At 38.8% G+C, this 25251-nt stretch overlaps 3 protein-coding genes across 3 annotated transcripts; 1 reads left to right on the plus strand and 2 right to left on the minus strand.

Annotated features, from left to right (window-relative positions):
* Positions 1–1573, minus strand: LOC137738049 (transcription factor TCP20). Its single transcript, XM_068477653.2, has 2 exons — positions 592–1573; positions 1–219 (listed from the first exon to the last, which is right to left on the minus strand). Exon 1 carries the CDS (start codon positions 1432–1434, stop codon positions 685–687), a length of 750 nt encoding a protein of 249 aa, XP_068333754.2. The 5' UTR covers positions 1435–1573; the 3' UTR covers positions 1–219; positions 592–684.
* Positions 1574–5167: 3594 nt separating this feature from the next.
* On the plus strand, positions 5168–6137 carry LOC148691980 (uncharacterized). The gene is made up of 2 exons (XM_088683032.1): positions 5168–5794; positions 5890–6137. Exons 1-2 carry the CDS (start codon positions 5317–5319, stop codon positions 6015–6017), a joined length of 606 nt encoding a protein of 201 aa, XP_088539158.1. The 5' UTR covers positions 5168–5316; the 3' UTR covers positions 6018–6137.
* Positions 6138–6255: 118 nt separating this feature from the next.
* Positions 6256–10128, minus strand: LOC137737413 (glucose-6-phosphate 1-dehydrogenase, chloroplastic). Its single transcript, XM_068476872.2, has 8 exons — positions 9629–10128; positions 9256–9488; positions 9066–9160; positions 8349–8463; positions 7655–8131; positions 7336–7565; positions 7043–7240; positions 6256–6864 (listed from the first exon to the last, which is right to left on the minus strand). The coding sequence occupies exons 1-8, from the start codon at positions 9825–9827 to the stop codon at positions 6615–6617; spliced, it is 1797 nt and encodes a 598-aa protein (XP_068332973.2). The 5' UTR covers positions 9828–10128; the 3' UTR covers positions 6256–6614.
* Between the last annotated feature and the right edge of the window lie 15123 nt (positions 10129–25251).

The following is a 25251-nucleotide window of genomic DNA, read 5'->3' on the forward strand; positions in this document are numbered from 1 at the left end:
TATAGAAAAAGCTCTCTATAAATACAAAATACAAAATCCAGATCATGATATCTAATTGAAATTGCATACCTGCACGAAATCCATTTACTATATAATTGCTCAGCATTCTACAACTTTTTGTTGTTTGATGCAAGCCAGCAGCACACATAATTCTAAACAAATCAACAAGAAATAGAAAGCAAACCCAATCTCCAAGCCATTTTCTTCTCCATAGTTATCCTGCATGTCACAAAATTAAACATTCAAACCTAAATTCGAACAAAGAACTCGAGGAAGACTCGAGGCCACGCTTGGTATCTAAGATTAGATTTTAAGTCGAAGTACGTTGAATGAATGCTCGATTTCCGAATTTTATTCAAGTTGAAGAGATAAAATGGATTAGTCATGGACGAAGCTTATCCTTCCAGTATGCATAAAATGGTAAAGATAGCAGAACCATATAACTAATCCGTCTTATTCGTTCAACCTGGACAAAATTTGGAAGCAGACTTTCATTTCTCGCTTCAACGTACCTTGAAACTAGCGAATTAGCTAATCGTGTTAGATCCTACATGCTAAATGTAGCCTGGAAGAACGAGATAAGTACAGTACCTGATAAAATGAAGAATGTTGAAAGAAGGGTAACCCTGCAAAGCCAGTATCTTAGCTATTTTGAACTTCTCTACTGTCTCCGTTCCTCGAAAATCATTCGTTCGTATTCGATTGTTGTTGCTGCTGCTGCTGATTGAAGGAACCAACACCCCTAGGCCTCTGCACCTTGTTCTGAAGAAATTGGGTCAAACTCAAAGCTTGAGAATTCACCAACCCAATGTGACCATCCTGAGAAAGTCCAAGCTCCAGACCTGGAGCTTGCTGATTGCTTCCACTCAGAGTTGTGGGAAAACTCATTGATCCCAAATTACTAGGAGCATCAAATCCTTGGAAACCAAACTTATGCATGAAATTCAAGTTCTCACCCCCAAAATTCAACGTTTGCTGACCAGAATTGTGATCAAAACTTGACCTAATCCCACTGACGAAAGGCCAAATCCCAGTTGCTGCATTAGATCTCCCCAGATGGCCAAAGCTCATTAATCCAGAGGAAACAGAGTTCCCCTGTTCAGAAACAGAGGACTCTGCAGCCGCTGCCAGAGCTGACGCCGGCATGGTCCCGGAGCCAGTAGCAGCAACAATTGACGGTTCTGCTTGCTGTAAAAGCCACTGGATTGTCTCACCGTCGGACTTGTGACCCAATTCTCTGGTGAGCTGAAAAACCCTCGCAGCGCAGAGCGCCGGCATCCTTATTCTTCTCCCCCTGCCATCCACTTTCTTGTGCCTGTCCTTGGTGGAGCTCCTCTTTGGTGCTAATTGCTTCTTGCTTTCATCCTTCTCTTTGTTTGCAATCATAATCTGTAGGTCTTTGATTTGTGCTGGAGGCTTGTTGTTCTCTGCCATGTCTGCTTTTGTGGGATCAGTGCTGAGGACCCGAAAATGGTGGGCACCTCTTCGTGGACGGTGATGTAATGATAAGCCCTAAGCTCTTAGGGTTTAGTGGAAACTTTGGGGGTGATTGAGTTTTGGGTTTTGAAGGTGGGGTTGTATTTTTATTGGCACGCCTAGATTTGTCAATGGAAATATTTTCAACTTCAATTATTGAAGCCATAAAGTTCCCAAGTAAAGTTCATGCTACTTGTAATGCCACATCTCACAATGTCGTAATTTGCAGCTGTAGATCAACGACTAGATTCTGGTGATTTGTAAGTCTTATAGTCCATTGTCACACCGTCTTCTAGTTGAATTTTTGGCAACGATAAGAGGTTGTCTAGAAAAGTTTTTGAGTGTGACAGTTATACTATCAAGTTACATGTTACGATTGGAATACATGACATAGTGAGATATATCAGACCTAATTTATGGCGAGTGCACTTGCCGTGATCGTTTACACATTAATTGAGTATGTGAATTCAAAAATATTTATCGCAAGATCAACTTTGTTGTTAATGAGCTGGCCAACTTGAGTTTAACAGGTAATCTTGATCCAATTTATTTTGATCATGCTTCTTATGTAAGCATCTCTTATCTTTGTAATGAAACTTTACGTATTATAACATGAATAAATTAATAAAAACACGTACCAGCGGCGATCAGACCAAAAAATCACTCCGTCTGTTGTGCCTGAAAACTAGTAACTGATTGGCTTGGCATGCTAGTAAATGCAAATGTACGGTCAGTCGCTCGGTCTACATGAATGAAACATCAGAGTACCGACTATTCCAGACTGACAATACCTAACTCAACACAATGGTTCCAGAATGGTCAAAGTGTTCGGTGCAAATAATAATTAAGTAGGCCATGCCTTCTTCAATGAGGCATTATTGTCCCTATTTTCTTTTACTAATCGACAACTCAATCTTCAAAAAATGGGAGATACAGCCAAGGCCAAAGCTCCATTGATCTAAATGGGTGCATTTTTGCTCAAAACTCTAATTAGGGGCGGATACATATATGGACCCGAGTTGTCTCGGGCCCACCCAAAAGTTCGAAGAAGCACAAGTGAGGACCTCTGAAGACCATTTAACGGTTTGAGCAGATGGTGGAAGAGAGAAGACCATCATGGTTGTGCAAATGCTCTGCAATAGAAGCTTTGAACCAAGAAGAAATATTTACTTTCAAACGAAGAGGAACACAGAGACGACCACTATGACTTTGATGTTCTTGAACCTTGGTTCCAACTAAGAAGAAAGACTCTCTCTCCGTTTTCCACGTGACCAATTTCCTATTTTTCTTAATGATTGTCCAATCAAGTTATGCCACCTAGCATTTTAATTAATAAAAAAAATAGTGTATTACTTAACCAGCACTTTTTGTACTATATGTTTGACACCGTTATTTTTATAAATTTACTATAAATTCATACAATCTCTAGAAAATATTTTGAAAGTACTTGAACTCGTAATCACTTGAGTATTCATCTCATACCATAAAATTCACTAAAATACTAGGTGCATAGGGGCTAGGTCCTAGGTCCTAACTCGCCGCTCGACTAGCGCTTATCGTACCATAATTAGACCACCCGATGTTAGAATTATGTATCCGCTACTGGTGGTAATGCTCATTATTCTATTTATCATTATTAGATGAGTTTAAATATTGAGATTTATGTTTATCCACTACACAAGTCTTAAAATTTAAACTCATATAATAGTGATAAATAAAATGATAATCATCGTCATCACTTGATAATAGTGAACAAAAATATTTCCGATAATGAGTAGATGACGTGACTTTATAATCATAGCAGATAGTGTGAAAATTTGCTTGGTGTTCAATTGCAAATAATTGAAACCCCAAAATTTTATTGTTATAATACTATAGTAAATTTCATTACTTTATCATTGCTGCCAAAAAGTTTAAATTGTGCTAAAATATAATTTAGGAATTTTTACAATATATCGTTGCATTCCGGTGCATTTGAACATATCTTATACTTCATCACCTCCATCTATGTAATTTATATTTCAAACGCATTTAAATCACAATAAATTACAAACGCATTTAAATCACAACATATATATATATATATATATATATATATATATAAATGTAGTATGCTTTTGCAATTTTTGTTTAGCCGTATATAACAGTAAGTGGTACAGAGAATAAACATTTAAAACTGAAAATAAAAGATTAACAAATGTGCAAATCAAACCTAACTGCTAAAACATCCGTACCACTCTATAACACTAAGTACTATGTAACAATAAAGCCCCATCCTATGTTTGACGAAAATTAATAATTTCTAGCGTAAGTAAAGCACATGAGCTCCGCAAAATGATTTTAGTTTAATGAAATGAATGGGTAGGTTGTACAAGAAATGTGTCCGATTCTTGTGTTGTTTTCTCGTGTGTTGGCCATGGAGGAGACAAAAGCGATCTTTGATAATATCGGCATTGACAAATCACCCAAAAAAGTCACACAAATTCTAAAGTTGATGGTAATCTTCTTACGCTTTAGATATGAGTAGGTTTAAAGATAAATCCGTCGTCATTGTCCCACTAATTTTCTTTTTAAAAGCATTAATTATCCAATCAATTTCTTCCATTTGAAGTTAAGAGAGCTTTTTTACGTAGGAGGATACTCGCTGGATCATCTTTGTAAGAATCTTAGGGATTCTCCAATCACATCTGTTCATCGTACATCGTGCGGTCAGAAATCATTGTAAATTTTTATATTTAAAATTGAATATAAACAATGCCTAACAAAAACTGGTCGTACGATGTATGATGAACATATGTAATTGGAGGATCTCCGAAATCCTCACAAAAAGAATCCAGCGATAATCCTCTCTCCTTTTCACACCAATGTTCACACCTGTGGATCATGTTTACATCTCTTTTTAAATAAAATCTAGTGCATGACTTGCGGACAAACACCCAGACACATGGATCGTTTTGTATTTTTGTATGACGAGGGCTAATCCATGATTGAAAACGAGAAAACAACTTATATGAGACAAGTACATTGTTACTACGGGTTTACTGTGTCTTTAACTACTACGACAAAACAATGCATACAATTTTATTCACATGGTTTGTTTTTAGTAGCTCAAAAAGTCAAAATTTTGATCCCTGACATTGAAAATCGATAGAAGTGATTTTTGAGTTTGTCCACCGTAAATCATTTTGCTCATTTCGTGATAAATCTGTCAATATTCTTGTTAAATTGTCACGTGAACGATCACGTGACAACATTTTTAAGGGTATTTTTGTCAAACCAACATCTTTACTTAACGAGAATATTAACAAAATCACGGAGTGACTGAAATGATTTAAATGGACAAATTCAGAGACCACTTCTATTGATTTTCATTAACAAAGACCAAAATATGAAATTATGTCAAGACCAGTCTGACTAAAAAGGTGCAATTAAATGAAGTGAACATGCAATTGAGAATCTTAACAAATTCAACTATACTATTTTTTTCTCTGTGTGGCATAATAAATGTGTTGCCTTTTTCAGCCATCGAGCATCCTACTGCTGTTCTCAACACTTTGGATTCAAGACTTTCTTACAAACTCATGTGCCATTTAAGAGCCAACACCGAACATGCTTGGGTTGGTTCCTGAAACATTTCATCTCTCACCAGGAGAGCAATTTAAATGGGAAGCCACCACTCCGTTGCATTTCATGTCAATTATACAACGTTAAGTGTTACTCTCTCTGTCCCTAACACGTATTTTTTGCAGGACTTTGCCGTTGATATACAATTCTTGCTTCCCTCCAAGTGACGAAATTCTGGAATGGTTCGGGCAGCACGGCACTGGTCACTCAGCAACAATGCCGCTGCCACTACGCCGCTGCCACTACATCTGTTTAATGGCGGTTCTCATTGGCTGGGATTGCCCTACTTGTGTGCGTACTTGGAGGAAGAGAATTTGGCTATTCCAGCTGGAATTTCGCACCACCGTCCGCCACCACCTTATATGTCATTTCTGGAACGTCCTGCCCATGCGTAATAAGGAACTGGAGTGGTTGTATGAGCTGGGAGGATTCATTTGGCTGTCCAACACACTGCGAGGGTGGTTTCAACTGGAATCCGATCAGTTGTTTAACGAGCGTAGCGTTCTGGAGGATTCAACTGGAAGTGATCGCCCAAGCTTGAGGGTACAAAAGTGTGGACTTCATCTCGTGTATCTGCGCGACGAGGAAGAGTTTAAACAGACCATAATGCTTTGGATGACATCTTTGCGTGAGGCAGGATCAACTACTGGCACAGCTATAACTGAGAGAATCGAAAGACCGAATGACACCAAAGGTATACGGCTACTAGTTCGATTAATCTGTCTGTCCTCCTATGTTTGAGCCAGATTTTGTTACTCTGCCAATCCCTCCTTGTGAATTTGTATTCAGGTATGTATGACGGTCCCGACAACGCTAGCAATTGTCTGTCAACTTCGTTAAACTTTGTAAACAGTGGTCTATTCTCGATCGACAAATTTGGACGTCGAGTTTTTGATTCAGACATCCCGTTTGTGTAGTGCAATAATTAAATGAACATGTAAACTTTGTGTACCGATTCTAGGCGACTCGACTGGAGTTAAAAGGGGTGAGCAAAATCGAACTCGATTCGTCAATGAAAATACCTTCAATTTCAATAACTGAAGTCAAGTTTCCAGTTAACTCTTCACAATTTCAGAATCCGAGTATATCCTATTAATTTGTAGGTTTGTAAGTTCACCGTCTTCTAGTCCGAACTTGCGACATTGTCGCTCAATGTTGCTAATTTTGGCGGACAAAATGAATGTCGTGCCAAAGACTTGGAATTTATTATTAATAAAGTGCTACACTTGATAACATGGTTGTATTGATGTCAACGTGTGGCAGTGTGAAAATAACAACGAAAAACTACTCCATCTATTGTCTCAAATGAAGAAATCTGAAGTGAAATTGCTTCAAATTTCTTTACGTTGACAACGAGAGGAATTCGCAAAAACTCCAGGATAATTCAATCCTACTTCTAATTTCTTGTTGACTGGAAACAACACAACCCTAATCTACGGTGAACAAATTACAAAACAAAAACCTTACCCTGTTTGGCTATGATAACAATGGCAATGAGGCCGGCCTCCTCAAATTCACACCTCCACACCAACATCACCCCACCGGACTTTGTATCTTGCTGCAAGATAGTGTGCCCCGACAGGACCTCTGCTTCCATAAGGATAGTATTCGGGAATAACCTTCTTCTCTTCAATCTCTTTCAATAAGGGTGTGAAGAGTGCCCAAGCTGCATCAAGTTCATCACTCCGAATAAACAGCCTCCTTTCCCCTTCAATAGCATCCAGCAGAAGCCTCTCATAAGCATCCGGAATCTCATTTGAATATCTACAAATAACAAAAAACAAACGAATTTGGTTAGGTATTTCATCATTTTTTTGAAGGGTACAAAAGAAGATAACACACTGGTGCATGTTATATTACTAATTACACTTACGATTATTCATTGACACATTAAATTCTTTCGTGCAATTTATACATAAACTTTCAACTTTTTAAACCTAACCTGGCTGCGTAGTGGAGATTTAGATTGCTCCTGTCCAACCTCATTCCAAGACCAGGGACTTTGTTATTGATCTTCAGGACAATAGCTTCATCAGGCTGTACTCGGATAACAAGCTCATTTGTCGTGCGATCAAGATCCGTTCCAATATTTCGATACAAGTTTCCAGGCACATGTCGAAACTGTACCCTTATCTCAGCCCTGGAAAAAAAAAAAAAAGAAGCAAATATGAATTAGTATATCTGAAACCATGACTGGTAAACAAGAACGAGAATCTTATCTCTAATTGAACAAACCTCTTATTATGTAATGCTTTCCCGGCCTTCATCAAGAAAGGCACCCCATCCCATCTTGCATTGTCTATGAAGAGAGCAGCTGCCGCAAATGTTGGAGTCAAGCTGTCTTTGGGTACCGTCTTGTCATCAGTGTATGCCGGGTAAGTAATACCACCTCTAACATGACTCTTGTATTGCCCTGTGACCACATTTTCAAGTTGTAGTGGCCTCATAGAGCGTAAAACTTTAACCTGGCAACAAGTAAGCACTATAAATATCAGAATAAAGAGGAAAGCAATACAAAGTACGAAGGCAGCCCCATTTCAGGTATTCGTAAAACCTTCTCGTTTCTGATGTCTTCTGCATCCAAACTGACAGGGGTTTCCATTGCAAAGAGAGCCAGTATCTGAAGCAAGTGATTCTGCATTATATCTCTTATTATCCCATAGTTGTCAAAGTACCCTCCACGTCCTTCGGTGCCAAAATCTTCAGAGAATATTAACTGTACATTTCTTATATACTGCCTTGACCACAAGGGCTCAAAAATAAGGTTGGAGAAGCGGAGAACTGATAGGTTTTCCACAAGCTCCTTGCCCAGATAGTGGTCTATCCTGAAAATTTGATCCTCTTCTAGGTACTGTTTGAGGGCACTGGTCAAAGTAGCAGATGATTCTGAATCTCGGCCAAAGGGTTTCTCAACAATAACCCTAGTCCAGCCATTACAAGATGAAGCCGACGAGCTAGCACAGCGAACAGCATCGATGAATATGTTTGGAGGAACAGACAGATAAAACAGGCGATTAGGAACTCTTCCTGCCTACACATGTAGTTGCTTGTCAATCTAAATGGAAGCAGAATCAAGACCCAGAAAATAGCTTACTTGAACATCATTCAAACGGGCAATGTCCAAAAGTACAGAGAGTGCTTAAAGTTCCCACAGACAACAGCACCAAGAAAACTTGAACAGAAGGCAAAGTATAAAATCGTATTCAACACTCTATCACTAAGGTTAGAGTATACACTCAAGTTATTACCTCATGTTCCTTTAGCTTCTTGTCCAGCTCTGCGAAATGATCCTGCGAATCATACTGACCAGAATGATAGAAACATCTTTGAAGAAATTGGTCCATTTTCTCACTGCAATTCTCCCTGAAGTTCCAACAAAACAATTCGTCACACATTAATCAACTTCAAACTTTATACACCCAGCAATAACTTTTCCATCTTTTCAAACAATGTTGAAAGATCAACACCTGCGCAAAGTTGGTGCATGAATTCTGCTACAAAACTCTGGCAAAGTATAGCAGCAAGCTTAGAAGGCAGTGCCTTCTAGAGACCGCATTTTGGTCAGGTGCAAAGGAACCAGATTTTTCTAGTTCAAACATGCATGAGATTTAAGTGACCAGTGCATGCATATTAACTATGCTAGACAATTCTCTCGCAAGATTATGGTGGTTTCTTAGGTCGGTGGTAGTGCATGATCAATGCACTAGCTAGAAAATTCTAGCAATGATTAAGTCGGATTAGCAAGCCTATAAATAGGAGAAAGAATGTATCATGTATTATGTATCTCCTTTCTTCAAGAGTTTCTATGTTGTAATATTTTGTGAGTGTAATATAGTAATTTGTTTACTTGTTTTGTCTCTCCAACACTTAGATATTATAGTTATGTATTCTAATTTTCTCAGCAAACAATACATAATATGCAAAGCAACCACATTTCACAACAAAGGCCAAAGCTTTTGGCTCACCTCTTGTCGATTCGGCAAGTAAGCGTCTTGCTAACCATGTCTCTGAGCTCGGTATCGGTCATCTTACTCCGAGCATAACCATAAATAGTGAAGTGCTGCAACAATATATTTACATACTCATTTTTCGCCAATCAATCGAAATCTAAGAATCAAGTAATCAAACGAAAGATAAAGAACAAATAGTCCACACCTTCGGGAGGCAATCCTCGTAGAAAAGTGCGAAAAGTGCGGGGAAAATCTTCTTCTTGGCAAGGTCCCCGGAGGCTCCAACCACCGTGATACTGACAGTAGATTCACTTTCATTAACATTAAACACGGCCGTGTCTTTAGATTCCTTCGAAGACGGAGCTGAAAGCAACCCATCTTTCAGTTTCTCGAAAGGAGCTTCGTTCTCAATTGGGTTGACCGCCGGCGCCGGCGGGCCTACATTGATGGAAAAACCCAAATTAAAAGACTGTGAATTTACAACTAAATTAAACAAAGGACAGAACAAAAATAAAAAATCTGATTTCTGATGACATCCAAATCAATGAAATTAAGATTAGAAGGCTGAAGGAGCTTACCGTCTTGCAAGCCGACAGCATTCTGCTGAGAAACCTTAGCTGAAACAAAACGTCTCGGAATCGAAGAAATTGAAACGCGTTGTAGGCGTCCGTGTACAGATGAATAAACAGGTAAATACGAAACAGATGACGACGATGATGACGGTGGCAGCGGCGGCGAGTAGGTGTGGCAGAAATGGGTGGAAGGAGGAGTCGCCATCTCTCTCTCTCTCTGCTTTTTAGTTTGTTGGTCGGGATCGGAATTCAGTGGAGAAATGGGGTGCTGGGTTTTGGGGTGAGGAGGTCGGAGAGAGTTAACAAGGAAGAAACATGGGAAGTATCGAAAGGGTCGGGGTAATGGAGGACCCTTGAGATCTCCGAAAGGCTGTTTTGTCTTTTGGTGTGCCAGCAATCCAACGATTGCAAGGAGCGGAATACCGTACAGCTTACCAAGACAAACTATAGACAAGTTTTGCTTGCCCTTTGATTCCTTGTTCTAATTAGGTTTTAACTTTGTAATTAAATGATTAATTAATAAGTTTTGTAGTTTTGTAGTTTTGCAGGGAAGTGCAAAATGCAAAGTTGATGGCTGAAGCGATGTAGGCCCGAGTCTCAAATGGCAAACTCTTTTGTTGGCCCAAAAATAGTAGTGGGCCGAGCTTCTGTCTTTTTCCTATGGACAAATTCCTTTTCAAGAGAAATTTCAACCCAGTGGTGTTAGAAAGGAAGAGGTTTTCTTCATTTCACGTTAACAGTGCACATTTAAGTTGTAAATCATAACAAGATTTTTGCTAAATTATACAACATGATTTATCGGCTTTTGTTTTATTATATAACCTCGATGTGCGACTTTGATGTGCATTGAAGAAAACTCACAAAAAGCAAAGAATGAGGAATTAAAATTAGGAACCAACGTGACTAAAACAAAATCCGGTGGAAAATCACAAGATTGTTGTGAACTTTTCTAGTTTAAGTGTGATTGTGTAAATCCTAGGTTAGATTTGATTCTAGTTATTTTTTCCTATATGGACTTTTATTCCTTGGGGATGAAGGATTTATTCTCTCCTTTTACTACCACAAATAAAGGCACTATGTGGGGGGATAACACATCCTTAATACACAATTCCCCTACGATTCTACAAACACATCTCTCCTCTCTCTCTCCCCCTTGTCGTCGGCCCTCTCCTTCTTGTTAGATGAAATAGACTACAACACATTATCAACACGCTCATGCCGTTGTGCTTAAAACGTTGAAGTTTTTTTTTTTTTTTTTTCTGCTTCAAACCAGTTCATCTGTATTGTTACGCAATCAGGTTCTTCCAAAACAACGGTTTTTATCTTGATATTTTTGCAGTCCTGATAGCATGAACATTCACCATAATGTATGACCCAACTCTACGTTTTTCGAATTTTAGATTCTATATAAATTGTGTATGCATTATATTCATAATTATTAAATTATGTAATTTGATATTACCATGAATTGCATCAAATATATGTACATACATTAAAATATTAAATTAAATTGCATATGCATCAAATTGAATTGCATTGTGAAAAAAAAAAAAAAGGGAAACAAAACCAATCGGTGTGGCTAGGGTTCTTCGAACCCACGACCTCGAATCGCCCAGACCCGCAACTTGTGTGGCTGAGAGCCACCAGCTGAGTGCTAGCAGCTCTCCCTCTCCATGAAAACCAACATGACATCGTTCATGGCGTCGTCCCCAGAAAACCTTCACTCGCCCGTAACCAAGTCATGGCAACAATGCCTACCTCTGTGGCAAACCACAACCTAAAGTTGTGCTTTTTTGGACAAATTCATCGTCTCCGACAATGTTTATTGAAATTCCCGTTGAATTTCATTAGGTTTTCAAGGATTTTGATTTGAAATCCCTATGATTTTTCACACCCAAACGTCGAGAAATTGAATTTTCTCTGTTCAATATAAGATTCCAGATCGAACTCGTGCTTCTCCCGACCAAAATCAACCCAGAACATGGCCACTAACAGTGGTGGCACTCCAGCGACCTTACCCAGCAAACACTGGGATGTTTTGGTTATGACCCAAACCTACTTGGCTGCACTTGGTCTTAACACCAGCCTTTTGGGCTTTGGTGTTCTGTTTGAAGCCCATTGGAGAGACATAACAATCTGGGCTCCTAGATTGCAGCCTATACATTGAAACTCGGCCCAAGCGTGACAGCAGCCCGAGGGCTACGGTGTCCCATACACTGCGATGCACAGGATCGCACCTCCCCCCAGTTTCACTGTTTGCGCCGCACATGATTAAACCATTTTCATGGGCTCCTCTAGACCTGACATTCGTGTCGTGCTTCTCGTGTTCGTGTCATACCAAATAGCTTAACGGGTCGTGTCGTGTAATACCCGTTAAAGTAAACGGGTAATATGACCCAATCCGAAATAAACCTGTTAATATTATCTGGTAATATGACTCGACCCGTTCTCCATTAAGAAAAATATATTTTAAATCAATAAAAATGAAAATGAAAAACATAATTTGATCCAAAAAAATGTAAAACATAATACTAAATTAGTATATACATACTAAATTTCGGAGTTGACCCCTTCATGAAAGTTGTAAAGTTTTTCATTACGAGTATTACATTTTTCACACTTCCACAATAATTTTTATTAATTTTATTAATTTTGCACTCAAATAAAAAACATTGTTCATGAGATTTGGAGGGTTTTAAAAATATAAAAGACCATGTAACCATCGTCTAAGTGTTGAGGATGCAATTATAAACGTTTATTATGCTTTCACATCTTTCAGACTTATACATTAATGATTATGAATTTTGTTTATTTTGAACTCCCTTAAAAATAATATTCATGAGAGTTTGTATGGTTTTAAAAATTCAAACGATCATATACCCATCCTTAAAGCATAGAGGATGCGACTACAAGCATTTGCATATATTTTTATATTTTTCGTACATGTAAATTAATTATTATAATTTTTTTAATGTGTTTCGTATTTTCAAATTACTTGATGTTTTTATTTTTAATGTGTTTTATGATTTTTAATCTCAATCCTTGCCTTTAATATACTATAAAAATAAATAAATTAATAAAACTTAAATTTTAAAATTTATATAGAATAATAATTAATAAACAATATATACATATTCATTATATCTATTTTATTTTATAGTAAGTTTTTTTTAGTATTTTAAAAAATTAAAATCATCAAAATAACTTTTTTCTTATTGTGTCGAAACAGGTTACTTGTGACATCCCACATCGCCCAGGGGAGTGATCCTTAAATGTATATTCCCATCCCTACCTAGCACGAGGCCTTTTGGGAGCTCACTGGCTTCGGGTTCCGTAGGAACTCCGAAGTTAAGCGAAAAGGAGGCTAGAGCAATCCCATGATGGGTGACCCACTGGGAAGTTGCTCGTGAGTTCCCAAAAACAAAACCGTGAGGGAATGGTAAGCCCAAAGCGAACAATATCGTGTTATGGTAGTGGAGTCGGGCCAGGGATGTGGTTCCCCCCGGGCCGGGATGTGACATTTGGTATCAGAGCCTAACCCTGGTCGCGTGTGTGCCGACGAGGACGTCGAGCCCCTAAGGGGGGTGGATTGTGACATCCCACATCGCCCAGGGGAGTGATCCTTAAATGTATATTCTCATCCCTACCTAGCACGAGGCCTTTTGGGAGCTCACTGGCTTCGGGTTCCGTAGGAACTCCGAAGTTAAGCGAGAAGGGGGCTAGAGCAATCCCATGATGGGTGACCCACTAGGAAGTTGCTCGTGAGTTCCCAAAAACAAAACCGTGAGGGAATGGTAAGCCCAAAGCGGACAATATCGTGCTATGGTAGTGGAGTCGGGCCAAGGATGGGGTTCCGCCTGGGCCGGGATGTAACATTACCAGCGTGTCACTCTCGTGTAAACCTATTAAGGACCCATTATTAACAAGTTATTATCGTGTGACCCGATAATGACCCGATTATTTATCGTGTTGACCCGAAACCCGTTATTTTCGTGTCGTGTTAACAGGTCGTGTAAGAAATTGTCAGGTTTAGGCTCCTCTCTTGATCTGGCCCGTTTTGTTCCTCTTCCACTGTGGGCTTGCAGTCCCACCCGAGACACCCGCATTCCAATTTTTGGGCCTGGGCTACACGGTCCGACATTTTGAGCCCCGAGTTTTCCATGCCTAATTATTTTGGGCTCAATGGGTTTTATATTTTTTGCCTACACTTTAAATTTGCCCTGAAGTCAAAATAATTAATTCAAATATAATTTTAGACCCGAAGTTCTATTTGCATATTTTCTTGCTGCATATTTCTGTGTATATATTTGCGTATATTTATGTTTACCTGGGGGAACATATGAACCTCAAGTTCATAATTATTTTGAAAAAAACATGCTATGTTTGAAAACCTAAAGTTTTTCATTAAAAAAATCACCCATGAAAATCCAAAGTTGTTTTTTTTTTCCATGCGAATATTAACCAATACATGTCTATTAGAACATGAATGTTCTACTCTTATGTGAATGGATTGATTTTTTTTTCTCCGTTGCACTAATCGCATCTTGTCTAAATTACACTTTCATACTCAGGTTTGGATTCTATTTCAATTCCTTACAACATCTTCAAAACATTTCACTTTCATACCTTAAGTACTATTTTATTTCAAAATAATACATTCATTACATTTTCCATCCATGGATCATTTAAATGCTGACGTGTCTGCCACATATATGCCATGTGGCAACTAAAATAATTTTTTAATTTTTTTAAAAAACCTGAAATTTTTTTTTTCTTCTTCTTCTTCCTCCTCCTTCTTCCTTCCTTCCTTCCTCTTCTTCTTCTAGGTTGCAGAGGGTTTTTTTTTATTTTTTTTATCCTTCTTCTTCTTCTTCTTCTTCTTCTTCTTCTTATTCTTCTTCTTCCTTCTTCCTTCTTCTTCTTCTTCTTTTGGGTTGCAAGGGGTTTGAGTTCCATTTTTTTTTTCTTTTTCTAGGTTGTAGGGGGTTCGGGTTCCTTTTTTTTTTTTTTTTTTTTTGTGTTCTTCTTCTTTTTCCTCCTCCTACTCCTTCTTTTTCCTTCTTTTTCTTTTTCTTCTTGTTCTAGTTTGCAGGGGGTTCAGGTCCCCTTTTTATTTATTTTTTCTTCTTCTTGCAAGTTTTTGCGTTCTTCAGGGATGTGGGTCGCGAGGGGAAGAAGAAGGAGGAAGAAGAAGAAGAGAAGAAGAAGGAGGAGGAGAAAGAGGAAGAAGAAGAAGAAGAAGAAGAAGAAAAAAAGAAAAGAAGAAGGAACCCGAACCCCTTGCAACCCAGAAGAAGAAGAAGGAAGAAGAACAAGAACAAGAACAAGAACAAGAAAGATGAGGAGAATGAGGAAGAAGAAGAAGAAGAAGAAGAAGAAGAAGAGAAAAAAAAAAAAAAAAAAAGAAGGAACCCTCTGCAATAGGGGTGGGCATGGGCCGGGCCGAGCCGGATTTTACTATTTTAAAACTAAGAACCGGACCTAATTCGGCCCATATAAAACGGGCCGGTTCCTATGAGTACCCTGTTTTTTTTTCTTTTCTTCTTCTAATTTCCAGCGTTCCAGAACCCAGATTCCCAACCGAATTCGAGTTCGAAATCGAATCAGGACGGGAAGAGGGCGTCGTCGTAGATCAAATCAAACTCTTTCCTTAGGTGCTGCAAGAAAATCCTGCAAGCGTCCATCCTCAGATCAACAACTGCAACCAATTAATTTTTTTTTTGTCCAACACATAAGGTGAGGGATGACCTCGTTGAGGTCGTCTTCCTCAGCATATAAGAGAATCTACGGTTGAGAACAAGTCGTGGAAGACCAATTTGATGCCCGAGTGTTGGACGAAATGTGTGACTGCATGCCTGAGCAAGTTGTAGGCTATTTTGAGGTAGGGGGCTTTGTTGATTGGCAGCTCGAAGGTGGACTCGACGGATTCAGGTAAGCCGTCAATGGCGGAGAGAGGAAGCTCAATGAAATCGATCGAGTTAATAGAGCCACATAATCTGGCGAGTCGAACCAGATTGAGTGGTTAACTCCGATCTGTTCACCTTCATCTTCTCTGATCTGTTTGAGCGCCACAAAATCGGCCCAGTTATTCACCTTCGTCTTCTTTGATCTGCTTGAGCCCACCGTCTTCTCCAATTTGAAGCCTTGCAACGTTCGTCTTCTCTGATCTAATTGAGCCCGCTGTCTTTCGTTGTTCGCCCCCTCGAGTTCAACAGAGAGAGATACTGAGTTTGTCATTTTTCCTTTCGAGTTCAATAGAAAGAGACCGAAAATCGACAGGGATGAAAGTTATTCTGGACTCTGGAAGAGAAAGATCGAGAGGAAGGAAATCTAGATACAAGAGGGATGATAGAGAGAAGAGATTCAGTCTGAGTTTGGGAGTCTTCAAGAAAGTGAACTGAGAGGAGATTTAGTTCATTAGATACGGTCCGGGCCGGGGGCCCGTGTCTTTAGAAAATTGGAACCGCCCCGCCCGCCCCGTTTTGTATGTAACATAATATGGACCCGCCCCAACCCATCCCGAACCGCTAGTACCCGCCTTTACCCGTGGGCCCCGGGCCCGTTTGCCCACCCCTACCCTGTAACCCAGAAGAAGAAGAAGAAGAAGAAGAAAATTCAAGTTTAAAAAAAAAAAAAATTAAAAAAATATTTTACTTGCAACGTGGCAGACATTTGGCAGCCACGTGGTATATATGTGGCAGCCACATCAGCATTTAACGGATTCGTGAATGGAAAATGAAATGGATGTATTATTTTAAAATAAAATAGTACTTAAGGTATGAAAGTGAAATGTTTTGAAGATGTTGTAAGGAGTTGAAATATGCCCTAAACCTGAGGTATGAAAATGTAATTTACCCTTTATTTTGTGATAGAAACATGTCGAATTTGAACAAACTTGACTTCAAGGCTTTGGAGGTATCTGGAAGAAATTGCCTCAAGTAGATCCAAGATGTGAAGCTCCACCTTACTGCAAAGAATTTGCGTCTTGCCATTGAAGATGAGACGGACAACCCTATTGGCAAAGCTGAGAAAGCCACCGCTATGATCTTCATCCGAAGACATAGCCATAATACCCTGCAAACTAAATATCTTGCTGAAGAGGATCCATGTGCACTATGGTTTGCTTTGGTTGATCGCTTTGATCACCAAAATGACATATTCTTGCTTGAATCAAGACACGACTGGCAGCATTTGTGCTTCTAAGACTTTAATTCTATGAATGAATATAATTTTGAAGTTTGTCGAATCTGAACACTTCTCAAGTTTTGTAATGAAACTTTGACTGAAGAGAATCTCCTGCGAATACTTATTCGACCTTCTTTGCTATTAATATTTTCCTGCAACAACAATATAGAGCTCAGAAGTTCACTAAATTCTCGAATTTGATCTCTATTTTATTTCTCGCTGAAAATAGGGCTGGGTTCGGTTCAAAATGGTTCGGTTTTTTGTCAAAACTAAAATCGAATTGAAATTTCAGTTTGCTTCGGTTCAGTTCATGTTTTTTCGATTTTGATTTTTTTTTAATTTTTTTTAAACTTTTGTCAGTTCACATAGTAAGGAGAATGTCTCTAAACCTGTAACCAAACAACGAATCTCCCCTACATTCCACTCATCCGTCCTTCTCTTATCCTCAACCATGACACAGATCTCAAATCCAACCTAAATTTCTCCCAAACATGCCCACTCATATCCAAACCTCTTGTCAGCCATGGCAACACCTATGCATCTGCTCATTCACTAGTCGCAACTTGGCGCAACTTCTTCTCCTTGCTGCCATGGTTGCACCGAGAATAAAGATGGTGGATTGGGGGCAGCTTTCTCTCCTTGCTACCAAATTGGAAGATTATAATATGTAGAACTCAGTGTATCAAATTTCTTATAAATATGAAAAATCGAAGACTACATAAACGAAGTGTCTGCAACTTTCTTTAAAAATTTCCCAAATAGATACAAATTATAATACAAAATTTAATCTTTTTCTCTCAATGTTCACACAAATATTAGACAAAATCAATTCCATATAAAAGCTTCTACATTGAATCAATTCGAAGTAAAAGACTATACATTGAATCAAAAGCAAGTTTACCTTGATCGGAATCTTGAAGGACAAAAGCCCCAAACTTCCATCTCCTTCCGTATCAGTATCAAAGGGAAATACCCAATTGGCCAAATCTTCAAGCAAGTAGAACACGTCGTGGAGGACCTCAAGCCTATCGATCACGAACATGGCGTTCACGTACGATGATGCTCTGGCCCTTATGTGCCCTTCATCGGATCTCCCAAACCCTAGCTCCCTCATGCAGTACCCCACTGTAACAGAGAGGAGATAGTGAATGATTTTGAGGAAAAAAATGAATGAGAGAGAGATTAAGGAAGTAGAGAGGAAGAAAGCAGCGGAGAGGAGATAGAGAGTGTGTGTGTTTGAGAAAATCAAAAGAAAACTGAAATGGGAGTGACGACTAGGGTTTGTAAACCTTAGAAATTTTATAAAGCATTAAAGATTAGAATACCTATAAATAACTTACTCGTACAATTATACCAACACAAAGCCTACAGTCAAGTTGGCTTGAAGCATCTATCCCCAACCTAGAAGGAAAGGGTTCGAATCTTCATGCCACTAAGTTTTGGGTATTTATATATGACTTACATATATCGGTTCGGTTCGGTTTTTGAACCTTAGAAACTAAAATCGAACCAACCAAATTCAGTTCGATTTTTTTTTTTGGTTGGTTTTTTTTTGTCTCGGTTGGGTTTTCGGTCTAGTTTTTTTTTTTTTTTTTTTTTTTTTTTTCAACCCACCTCTAGCTGAAAAGTAGAACTAGTTGTTGATGAAGAATCATCAAGCTCGACCTACTGGGGCAACTGCTGAGCCTGAAGCACACTATAACACAAACCAACGCCCAAAATGCCAAAAGAGGCGTGGTAGGGGCAGCCAGAAGCCACATCGCCAAGGTCAAGAGAGTCAAGGCCCATTTAAGGGAGGGAACAAAGCCCAGAAGAGCCCTAACCTCGCTCCCAAGGCCCCAAACTTCAAGAATAATGGCAAAACACCTAAAACCATGAATGCAGATATGTGTTATTGCTATGGTTCAAAGAACCATTGGTCCCGTATTTGCCGAGCTCCCCCAGAAGGTTGTAACTAAATATCATTCTCGTCGTAAGAAGTTTGAATTAAACTTTGTGCAAGTGGACGATCTGGAGAGTATAAAGATGAAGGTTTCTGACTTTCAAGAGGCTATCACACATATGGAAGATTAGAATCTTCTACATAGACTTATTTTTTTAGTTGAAATAAGACAATGGGGCCGAATTCCACCTAGTGGCCGAACCCTTCCTTGTTTTTTGGTTAAATTTGAACAACTTACGTTTATGTTTAGATTATTTGTTGGTGATTTGTTTTTGGATATTAAGTTTTTAAATTAATTTCCGTCCTTGAATACTTAAAATTATTTTGAATGGATATTTGTTTCTAGAACTTTTATACATGTGACCAATTCAAATTAATTATCATTCTAGGTATGACTAGTGGGGAAGTTAGTTGTTTGGCAAATAGTGCAACTTAGTTGTCTGGCAAATAGTGCAACCACGCACACCGTTTTACGTGAACGCACCTATTTCACTAACTTCATACCTAATAATGCACCTTTGACAACCCTTTCAGGCTCATCCAACTTGATCAAAGGATACAATAAGACACGTATAATCAGTGTTCTAAAAATTGGCCTAGGCGGCCACCTAGGCGATGGATGGCGACCGCCCCCTTCAATTAATTGTTAATTGGTCGTAAACTTAGAAAATGTATTAGGCGGATGCCTAGGTGGGATTAGACGGGTCTAGGCGAAGCTATATGGGTCTGGGCAGAAGCTAGGCGGGTGTATGAAAAGATGCCGGGATTTGAAAATATTTCTGGAAAAATGATGTAGCAGGTCGCGAGGAAGAAGATGAACGGGTGGGGACCATCATATTAACTTTCAATTTAAAGTTTAAACAGACGGGTGAGGTGAATTCTTTATGGTCCCACCATGTCCTCTCTTTTGATTGCACGGGTCTTGGTCCTAATAACTTTTTTTACCAATTTTTTTTATTCTTTTATTTCTTTTAAGACGATTTACACAAACTAGTAAAGATCATTTACATTAGTATGTATTTAAACCCTAACATAACATATATTATTTATATATTATATAGTAAATTTAATTAATTTATCATTCTTTTATTATCTTATCCATGGATTTCATACAAGTATAATTTTTTGTAAGTTAAAATATACACAATAAATTTACCTAAATCCACCTAGACCGCTGCCTACAGCCCGACTAGTGCCTAGCATTTTTTAGAACATTGCGTACAATGTTGTCCAATAGTACAATCTTGACCATCAATGAGGCTCTTTATTCTCTATGTTTCAGAAGAACGTTGCTGAGCTATAAGGACATTAGAGATAATAATTACCAAACTGAAACCCACGTAGAAAATGAAGTTAAATTTCTGTGCATAACTTCATATGAATATGGCCAGAAGCGTATTCTAGAAAAGATAGAGCGTATCTCGAGTGGTCTGTATACTACGACCATATGCCCCATAGAATGCCACTATGTGGCCGGCCCTACCTCTAGGACCGCGCACAAAATTACACTTTGGCATGACCGTTTGGGACATCTTGGACGAATAGCGATGCTCCGTATCCTCAAATCATCACACGAGCATCCATTAACCCGATTCAAGGAATCGCATGTCAAACATGTTCTATAGGAAAACTTATTACTAAGCCTTCTTATGACAAGATTCGTTCGAATCCTCCCATTTTTCTACAACGGATTTAGAAGGACATTTATGGATTGATTCACCATCTATGCAGACCATTTAGATATTTTATGGTTTAGGTTGACGCTTCCACAAGGTGGTCACACATGTGCTTGTTGTTTACAAGGAACGCAGCATTCTCCAAAATGTAGGCTCAGGTTATCAAGCTCAAGGCTTATTACCCTGATTATCCAATCAAATTTATTCGATTGGATAATGCTGGAAAATTCACATCTAAAACTTTTGATGACTATTGCATGTCGGTTGAGGTTGAATTTGAACATCCAGTACCCCATGTTCACACCCAGAATGGCCTAGTAGAGGCATTCATTAAGCACTTACAAATGATTGCATATCTAAAACTTTTAATGACTATTGCATGTCGGTTAGGGTTGAAGTTGAACACTCAGTACCCCATGCAATATTGCACGCAGCTATGTTAGTCTACCTGAGGCCTGTTGTGACCCAACCATATAACGTCATTCAATTGGTTATCGGATACGAACTTGACATATCACTTCTACGCGTTTTTGGTTGTGCGGTCTATGTGCCAATTTCACCGCCCTTGCGTACAAAAATAGGGCCTCAGCGAAGGATGAGAATCTATGTCGGATATGATTCTCCTTCGATTATTCGTTACTTAGAACCTTTGACAGGTGATTTGTTTACAGCTCGTTTCGCGGATTGTCACTTCTATGAGACAATCTTCCTGTCGTTAGGGGGAGATAAGAACGTCACCGTTCCTAAAGAACGGCGCGAATCATCATAGACGACTCTCACTTTTTCTTACTTAGATCCCCGCACCGCTCATTTTGAAACTAAAGTGCAGCACATATTAGATCTTTAGAGCATAACTTAGAGCATGCCAGATGCTTTCACCAATCTAATGCCCGTGACAAGATCTCATATTGAGGCCCGAGACACCAATCTTGGTGATCCACATACATTAGCGGTTAGCCAAACATCTGCCTCTAAACGAAAACGTTGCAGACTTCTTTGTTCAAAGGATTCACACCCTCAGAAAAGGAAACCCATGACACAGGCACCTGAAGAGCCTACCGTGAATCCAACTGTCGCTTACTCATTCTATCTAACTCATGAGGAAATTCTACATTATGGAAGCGTCCTTGAAGAGACGAATCCTCATCCCGAGAATCGTGAGATTTCGGTCTATTATGCTAGCTTAGATGACATGTGGTGTAGAAATGAGATGATCGTTGATGATGTATTAACATATGCAGTAACTAATGTGATCATGTTGAGCGATGACATTGAACCTCGTTTCGTTGATGAATGTCGACATAGAACTGATTGGTCAAACTGGAAACAAGCAATCCAAGTCAAACTCGATTCGCTTGCGAAACGTAAAGTGTTTAGACCTGTAACTCATACTCCTCCACAAGTGAAGCCTGTTGGCTATAAGTGGGTTTTTGTTCGGAAGCGTAATGAAAAGAACAAAATTGTGTGTTACAAAGCTTGTCTTGTTGCACAAGGCTTCTCACAACGCCCCGTGATTGATTATGATGAAACTTATTCACCCGTTATGGATGTGTTTTCATTACCTTATCAGTTTGGTAGTTTCCGAAAAACTGAGTATGCAGTTAATGGACGTAGTAACTGCATATCTCTATGGGGATCTTGATACGAAAATTTATATGAAAGTTCTCGAATGACTTACATTGATTGGATCAAATATTTCCAAACCCCAGAACACGCTCTCAATTCAGGTGTGGCGTTCACTTTACTATTTAAAGCAATCCGGAAAAATGTGGTATAACCGTCTGAGTGAGTATTTAACTAGGCAGGGATATGTGAACAACAAATTATGCCCTTGTGTGCTTATTAAGAAGTCACATTCCAGATTTGAGATAGTTGCAGTATATGTCGATGACATGAACCTTATCGGAACTCTTGAAGAGCTCGCAAGAACTGCCGCGCACTTGAAGTAGGAATTTGAGATGCAAGATCTAGGAAAAACTCGATACTATCTCGGTCTTGAGTAGAGCACCGTTCAAATGGAATCTTAGTACATCAAACGAACTATAGCCAGAAGGTGTTGTGCCACTTTAACGAGGATAAAACAAAGCCTTAGAGTACTCTTATGGTCGTTCGATAGCTAGATGCAAAACGAGATCCCTTCCGTCCGAATGATGATGGTGAAGAGATTTTGGAACCTGAAGTTCCTTATCTAAGTGCGATAGGCGTTTTATTGTATTTAGCTCAATGCACTAGACCTGACATCTCATTCGTTGTTAATCTTTTAGCAAGGTACAATAATGCACCAACATGCAGACACTGGAATGGCGTGAAAGACATCTTTTGTTACCTTAAGGGTACTACAGATTTAGGCTTGTTCTATACCTATGGATCCTCGAGTGATGCCGCACCCTTTGCTTCTTGAGTCAATTCTCGCTTTGTTGGTTATGCTGACACATGAAACTTATCTGATCCGCACAATGAGCATTTCAAACAGATTATGTCTTTACCTTTAGAGGCATCGCAATCTCTTAAAGGTCAACTAAATAGACCTTAGTTGCCACTTCATTTAATCATGTTGAAATTCTCGCCTTACATGAAGCAACTCGGGAATGCTTTTGATTGAGAGCAATTATGAGCCATATTTGAAGCTCATGCGATCTCTACCCCGTTGTAGACGTCTCGACGACGATTTTTGAAGACAACGCAGCATGCATTGAACATCTTAAGAAAGGTTACATCAAATGAGACAACACCAAACACATTGCGCCGAAGTTCTTATTCTCACATCAACAACAAAAACATCAGAAGATTGAAGTCACACAAATCCGTTCACAAGATAATCTGGCCGACGTCTTCACCAAATCACTACCAAAGAAGCTAATCTCTTTGGAATTATGTCAAACTCAGGGGGAGTATCCTGAAGATACTTGCTTGATCTTAATGTACTCTTTTTCCCTACGATTAGGAGCATTTTTCCTACTGGGTTTTTGCTGCCTAATTAGGTTTTAACGAGGCACGCACCTTGGGCTAGTCATATCCTTGATGACGTCCCATAGACGTTTCTTTTGACTTTTGCATTTCTCACGCATTTTTCCTTAGACTATGGATTTTGTCCATACTTGGGTTTTTGCCATAGCCTTAGGGTTTTTTATGAGACTTACTTCTTTATGCAAGTTCTTACCTTATTGAGAATAAGCGTTGTTCCCAGAATCAGTGCCTACGAGTCGACTTCCTCAACTTTTACATGATGTTGAATCTACCTTGAGTATTTACACACTCAAGGGGAAGTGTTGTGAACTTTTCTAGTTTAAGTGTGATTGTGTAAATCCTAGATTAGATTTGATTCTAGTTATTCTTTCCTATATGGACTTGTATTCCTTGGGGATGAAGGATTTCTTCTCTCCTTTTACTACTATAAATAAAGGCACTATGTAGGGGGATAACACATCCTCAATACACTTACCCTACGATTCTACAAACACATCTCTCCTCTCTCTGCCCTTGCCGCCGGCGCTCTCCTTCTTGTTAGATAAAATAGACTACTACAAATATATCAAATATCTCAGAGTCTCAGAAAAAGGGACTCTGCACATGAATGACGTTTTCATTTCTTAACTTTAGTTTCTTAATTTTATTACTAAAGTTTCTTTGTTTTAGTGCGGGGGGATTATACTTCCCACCTTCTCCTCTCCCTCTCCCTTTCACTCTCTAACTTTGGACTATATATAGTTATTAAGTTCTGATGCCTTTCGCCTGAATGATCAGTCGGGCTTCGCAATTAGAACTTTAAGGTTTAAATTCATGCATTATTTCCACGAGCACATGAATTATATGATGCTTAATTATATGTTGATTAGGTATTTGACTATGTCACAGCGAGTAAATTATTATATATTAACAAAGAAGGTAGGTTTGGTTAAAAAAAAGTAAGAAGGTAGGCAGACTTTCAGCTTCTCACAACTTGGTTTTCTTCATTTTTTTTTTCCATCTCTTCGGAGCTAAGGAAGGAATTTCAGCCCTGGACATGAGCGTCAACATCAAACCCATGCATATAATGCTGAGTGCTGAGTGCTGAGTGCTGTGGTAGTTAGGGTACTTGCTACTTTCTACTTGACACCCTAAAGCCTGCAAAATTCCCTAATCTAATACAGTACTGTTTTTTCCTCCAAATTAGAATGAGCACACAGGAAGTATGACTTGTCTGAGTGTTTCTCCTCCTTTTTTTTGGGTTCGGGTAATGGAACAAGTATTTAAACATTAATTTCAAGAAATTTAAGAATCTCAACAACAAAATTATTAATAAGCATGTCGTTATTGAGGGGAAAAGACTACAACAGACAATTATGATTCAAATAAAACGCACAAGAAAGAAACATCAACTTGGTGTTTATTTCGTCCCAAGAAAGCATTTACTTATCAAGTATCAACTAATGGAGGATTCATCTAAAGATTATATATGTATTCAATTTAGAGATGTTTTAGCAATTCTATGCATTTCAAATGGACGATTCATCATAAGGTGCTACTTGTTATCAAAACTGTTGATTGGTTTAACACGTATGAATGACTCTCCAAATCGAATAAATTTTAACAGATATAATTTTTAGACCATGATGATAAAAAGAATAAACAATTTTAATTATGATATTTATATGATGAAAATACGTTAAACATAAAAGAGAGAGACAAGTAACTTCCATCGCAAGAGGAACACGCGCATTATCCTTTCTTTATTATGCAGGCAGAGCATCGATCCCATGAGGCGTCTCATGTTGTAGTGGTTATTTTTTCCCATTTCATTTGCCTTGATTTCTCCAATAACTAAATATACATGACCTCAAGTGACA

Source organism: Pyrus communis, chromosome 13, assembly GCF_041283825.1.
Source record: "Pyrus communis isolate YQ-2024b chromosome 13, ASM4128382v1, whole genome shotgun sequence".
In the NCBI taxonomy this organism is placed as follows: domain Eukaryota; kingdom Viridiplantae; phylum Streptophyta; class Magnoliopsida; order Rosales; family Rosaceae; genus Pyrus; species Pyrus communis.